The sequence below is a fragment of the Sinocyclocheilus grahami genome, unplaced genomic scaffold (genome assembly GCF_001515645.1).
Source record: "Sinocyclocheilus grahami isolate Dianchi unplaced genomic scaffold, SAMN03320097.WGS_v1.1 scaffold840.1, whole genome shotgun sequence".
NCBI lineage: Eukaryota > Metazoa > Chordata > Actinopteri > Cypriniformes > Cyprinidae > Sinocyclocheilus > Sinocyclocheilus grahami.
Window position 1 is genome coordinate 474169 of NW_015506019.1, and position 6322 is coordinate 480490.

Genomic DNA, 6322 nt, shown 5'->3' on the forward strand with positions numbered 1-6322 from the left:
AAGAGATTTGCTTGACAGACTCTGTATATACATATTCAGCGATTTAAAGGGATAGTTCACCCAAATATGAAAATTGTCATCATTTTCAAATTGTGTTTGTGATGTCACCAAATTCCAGCATCTCTATTTTACCTGTAAACATGCATTACAGAAAATAATGCTTTGAAAGGTCCTCACTTTGAAAGGCATTTTCAAAAATCTGTTTTCAATGACTAACTGTAAAATGCTGCTAATGTGTGGAAAGAGGGCAAAATGTGGAGAAAATATTTTTAAACGTATTTTATTTCTGTGGACGGGACCTTGGTAGGCCGGCCACTATAAAATATCACCCCATAACTATTGGCCCATAACTGTACATTAAACATCAATCTTCAAGTCAAATCAAGCGTTATTTTTGTGTCATTGATATACTATGTTTGTTAATATTTCGAATTTGATTTGATTTTTATATATTATGTTTTAGTTTTAGTAATTTTGTTGTGTATTTTTGTCATTTTATTATTATTATTTTAAATACTGTATGTCTATGTAGTTTTTTAATAAGTTTTAGTTGTTTTAGTACTGCTCAAGTCAAACTAAATGAAAATAAGAAATGTTGCCTTGGCAAGTTTTTTAAAAATATAAAATTATTTGTAATGAAAATAGTTTTTATTGTTTTAGTTAGCGATAATTACCCCGGTTACATTTATTTACATAGCTCTTTATACAACTCGGATTGTTTCAAAGCAGCTTCATATTAATAAACAAGAAAATAACAGTGTCAGTCCTGTAAAAATAATTATGATACAAATTATATTTCAGCTTCAAAGCAGCTCTATAGAAGACAATAGTATTATAATTCAACTCCGTTTAGTTCAATGTTGTTTGAGTTCAGTTTAAGTGTCAATGATGCGGTGTTCGTCCAGCTCAATTCTATTCAAATTATGGTCCTATTCAATAGTGTCAGTACAGTTAAATTGATGATATTACTGAATATTAATTGTCTTTTAAACCCCAAAATATCTTCAGATGGGCAGTATTCAGTGTGGACTTTGGAGTTAAATTTAGCCTCTGAGAACCTAAAATAATGGGCGTATAATACTGGTAGAGCGGCATGTTTGTGCTGCGTTAGTTTACCTCTTTCAAACACGAGGAAACAAATGCAACGTTATTGCTTTACAAACTTCTAAACGCTTTTCCCCTGGCTCTTTTCCCCCTTCTCTCGCTCTTTCTCAGGGTTCAGGAGGAAGGAATTTCGTGGCAAACTGGCCATCGCCATAACGGCAAACTTTATCAACAGAAACACCACCGCTGAGGCAAAGGTCGAAGAGATAAGTGGAGTTGCCTTCATCTTCAACCAGAAATTCTTTCAGGATCTCAAACAGGAAACTGGTGAGCAATATGTGCCACATTAGCCAATAAAAATACACCACATTGGTCTAAACTAAGCATCCAGCCCTCTGGATAATAAAGAAATATCTTCCAACCATCTCAAGTATGTACTTTCACCTCTTCCCGGTATTTCCCGCAATGTTTTCCATAAGCGTGTCAGTGTTATCTGCTGTTAGGAGCGACCATATTTCAGTTATTGTCCTCTTGCTCTGATTTGCCCCGTGAATGTTTATCCTCCAGGGGATTATGGGCTTCCTCCCTTCAAACACTTACGTATGCTTTGTATACCTGTCGTGACTCGTACCCCTTTGAAACTGAATTCCTTTAAAATCCTGTATTAAACTCACTCTGACCTCATGAGATTCGTTTTATCATATTACAGGCATGAAGATGTTACAGATGAGAGTCTCTGACACCGATTTAAAGGGGTCATATGATGCAATTTCAAGTTTTCCTTTCTCTTTGGAGTGTTCCAAGCAGTTTGTGCATAGATAAGATCCCTAAAATTGCAAAGACTAAAGCCTCAAACCCAAAGAGATATTCTTTAAAAAATGTAAGACTCGTCCACGCCCTCCTAAAACGCCTCGTACACGCCCCCACATGTCTACGTCACTGTGTGGGAAGATTTGCATAACACTGCCCAAATGTTCACGCAAAGAAAGAAGGCCTAACTTTTATTCTCGCTGTAGTATTGTTGCCACCGCCGCCATGTCGTGAAGGCACTGTGTGTTTCGTTGTGAAAGCTAAAACAGGATACAACGAGAAATCAGTGGTTAAGTTGTATTTACAACACTGTTCCAGAACAGTTCAACCCAAATATTCAGATTATGGAGGACTGTTTCCTGAACCTGGGAGAGTAGCCTACAATGCTGTGCACGATGGTTGTTTCTATAAAGTGGGGCAGTTCCAACTTTGCAAGGACAGTCTGGCGCTTCTGACTCACAGCCTGTAAGTACGTTTTCATATTTAAAGAATTTGCCACTGACGATTCAAACGTGAGTTTTGAGCAGTGTAGAGTAGCGCTTGTTGTTTGTCATTTCTCCAATCACAAATGCAGATATGGTTTTATGTTTACGCGCCGCGATGCAAAGCAACAGTATAAGTATAACAGTATAAAAGACGGTATAAGTCATTATAATCCGTAATTATGTCCCCACTGGATGCAACAAATGCCTCGTTTATAATGGGTTTTCATGTTTTTGAATTGTCGCTCCGGCCGGACAGGGCATCACAGTATGGTGAGGGGCGTAACATTTCCGCCACACGCTTGAGGTTTTCGGCCAATCACAATGCACTGGATAGCTGGCAAATCACAGCACACCTTGCTTTTCAGACCGATGAGCTTTGTAAAAATCGACGCATTTCAGAAAGGCGGGGCATAGAGGAGCAACAATAATGTACAGTATGTGGAAAATAATGTGTTTTTTTTTTAATCTTAAACCACATAAACGCATTGCATTACACCATATACACAAAATAATGTTCTTTTTAGCAACGTCGTATGACCCCTTTAAGTAATACCACGATTTTGTCTCTTTTGCAGGGATTGATCTAGAGAATATCGTCTACTACAAAGACAACACGCACTACTTTGTCATGACGGCTAAGAAGCAGAGCCTGCTGGACAAGCATGTCATCATTCATGTGAGTTTGGTGCTTTGCTCTGTAGCAAGTGTCGAGTGAACTCTTTATCTCAGCTTCTTGCAAGACAGAGGGACGAGACACCTAACAACAATATGTCCAGAGACTTATACACACTCCTAAGGAGCACATATTTATCAGGGGTGGAGACACACGGGCACAAACGCTCTCTGGTACTCTCAGTTCTTGGGCCTCATCATTGGTGCACATTAGGGTTGTTGGCACTGTCTGTGCTGATCTGATTCACACAGTGAATATTTTATTTAGCGTCTGTTTTGCAGATCTGGATTTTTCTGGTCAAGGTGAAGTGTGTAATTTCTGCATCGCTAGTGTCACCAAACAAAATTGCAACCCACCCCCCAGTATATGTATATGTGGGTCAAAGACATTAAGATGTCCGCATCAAAAGAAATTTACAAAAGTGATTTTATGTCCATAGAAAGCACATCAAATGTAAGTAAAGAATCTACTTTTAAGGTTTCAAATACGTTTTTGGAGAATAAAATGTCAAAATTTGGTTGAAATGTTATATTGTCACTCAGTGTAATAGTTATGTAAAAATTCAAACAACATGCTTATTCTGACTTGTACATATTAAAATATACAGTATAAAAGAATAAGGGAGCATATTAAATTTGATTGGGTTTTAAATGAGTGAAAAAATTCTTACTGACAAATGGGCAAAACCTAGGATAGTTACACTGAATGATATTTTAGTGGGTCTCTTCTGTAAATCAGGGAAAATGTTTATTTATTTATTTATATTTATTTTTTGCTCAGGAAAAACTAAATTGCAATTAAATTAAACCAAAAATGTTTAAATTTTTTTGGGGGGGAAACAACAGCAATTTAAAGCAGTATTACACGTATTGTTTTTATGCATAAACCCTTTTTCGTCTTTGATCCACGTACATATCAAATATAGATGTAAAAATATTTAAGGATCCGTAGAACAAGATACGTTTTCTTGAGGAACAAAGTTGCATAAGAGATTAAGACTTATTTACAGAGTTTAGTTTCAGACTTCTTTTTTATTGTTGTTGTTATTTTTAGCGTTTAGTGAGGTTTATGTTTAAGGGTGAATTGTAAATAGCAGTTTCCAAGATAAAGAAATTGAAAAATATATATATATTTAAAAAATTGTTATATATTTTTTTAAAACTATGTAGCTTAAATGTACATATTCGTGTTGATTTTGAATACTTAAATGTGACTCTTAAATGTGGTGTACTCATCGAGCAATAGCATATTTTACTTAGAGCTTGTAAACATGTGGGTGTACATTTCTTAATCATTTTCAATATGAAAAAATAAAATAATTTAAATATATCACTTATCACTTTTGGTGATTGTACCATGATTTTACAATTAAATGCTTCAAATTTAATTGGACATTTTACATCTTGAACATGAATTAGTCATTTTAAAACCTACTCACTGACATTGACACACACTTGTGTGTGTATTTTCGTTTTCTACATGTCTCGTCATGTTGGTCACACTACATGACTTTAATTTTATTTTAAACATTTAGAAGATTAACAAAATTGCTTCACTGCCTAATTTTTCTGAATAATAACAATACATTTATAAATAATATCCTTTTAATAAGGTTTAAATCTGGCATATTTTCCCATTTATTTTGAAAATAGATCCATGCAAAAATTGACAATCATGTCACTGACCCTTAAACAAAAACAAAAAAAAAAATTGAAGAGTCTTTCTGATCTGTCTCCATTCTTGTATTGAATAATAACTTTTTTTACAATTCAATCATTCAGTGCACAGTGCATAAAAGTTCCACCTTGTGTTTGTTTCATTTATATTTCCGAAGTAAAATGCATTGTGAATCCCATTTCATGTTAACCAAAGAACCAGCTATCAAACTAATGTCTAATCAGTAGACATTAGTTTTGACTTGCTTGCAGTCTTCGTTAAAGAATCGGCTATCACAGCTCACTTTCAGTCAGTAGACATACTGTATGTTTGGTGTGGTAACCGAATGTTTTGTATTGACTAGGATTATATCGACACTGAGGCACTGCTGAACAGTGAGAATGTGAACCAAGAGGCTTTGCTGGCATATGCACGAGAGGCAGCTGACTACGCCACCCACTACCAGCTGCCCACGCTGGACTTCGCCATGAACCACTGCGGTCAGCCTGATGTGGCCATGTTCGATTTCACGAGCATGTGCGCCTCAGAAAATGCTGCTCTGGTCCGGGAGAGGTTTGGTCACAGTGTGCTGGTGGCACTAGTGGGAGACAGTCTTCTAGAGGTGAGGAGGTTACGTTACTGTGCAGTTACACTTAAATAATCATCATTCTTGCGTTTATTTATATTTATGATAATTACGTTTGATTCTGATGACGTGTTTGTGGTTGTCTGTCTTACTGTAGCCCTTCTGGCCTATGGGGACCGGCTGTGCCCGCGGCTTCCTGGCAGCCTTTGACACGGCTTGGATGGTAAAAAGTTGGGCGCAGAGTAGAAATCCACTCGAGGTGCTGGCAGAGAGGTCAGTGAAGGTCAAATTTCACATGTGCAAACAATAAATGCACACACAGCTCCAGATGAATACAGAAACATGATGTCATCTATAAAAAAGATAGATGTAAATGGTTTCATAATTAATATCCATAATATGAATTAATATTTTTTTGTCCGATTTTAAATGTGTTGAAAATTGACAGGTACATATTATACCATTAATAGCCTGTTTATGTAGGTGTTTTGTTGTTAATTTTTCTAGGGAGAGTTTGTACCGATTGCTACCTCAGACAACACCTGAAAACATCGCCAAAAACTTGGATTTCTACACCATAGATCCAGGAACGCGCTATCCCAACCTTAATTCAAACTGTGTGAGGCCACACCAGGTAAGATGCCATTACTATTTACATTAAAATGCATGGTAAAATCACTGCAATTCACAACCTGAAGTGACAATGTTTTTTTAACGCATGCCAATCATGATAAATAAACTAATACATAACAGTTGGGAATAATACAATTTTTTGAAAGAAGTCTGTTACGCTCACCAATGCTGCATTTATTTGATCAAAAAACCAGTAATACTGTGAAATATTATTAGAGTTTAAAAGAACTGTTTTTTTTCTGTTTTACTTTATTCTAAAATGTAATTTATTCCTATCACGGAGAAGCTGAATTTTCAGCATCGACCGTTTTTGCCGCTTAATATTTTTGTGGAAACCTATACCAATACCTTTCATTCATGTCCCGAGGGAATTAAGATTAAAAAAAAAATGATTTTATACTTTTATTCAGCAAGGATGCATTAAATTGATCAAAA

At 35.9% G+C, this 6322-nt stretch overlaps 1 protein-coding gene across 1 annotated transcript in view; it reads left to right on the forward strand.

Moving 5' to 3' along the window:
* The window catches only part of LOC107562792 (protein-methionine sulfoxide oxidase MICAL2-like), a gene marked incomplete at its 3' end in the record, with an annotated part of 39440 nt that overhangs the window by 32724 nt on the left and 394 nt on the right, over positions 1-6322 (forward strand). The window contains exons 5-9 of the mRNA XM_016247514.1: positions 1216-1371; positions 2915-3015; positions 5033-5290; positions 5412-5527; positions 5762-5888. Coding sequence (XP_016103000.1) covers positions 1216-1371; positions 2915-3015; positions 5033-5290; positions 5412-5527; positions 5762-5888 — 758 coding nt within the window. The remainder of the gene's footprint in view (positions 1-1215; positions 1372-2914; positions 3016-5032; positions 5291-5411; positions 5528-5761; positions 5889-6322) is intronic.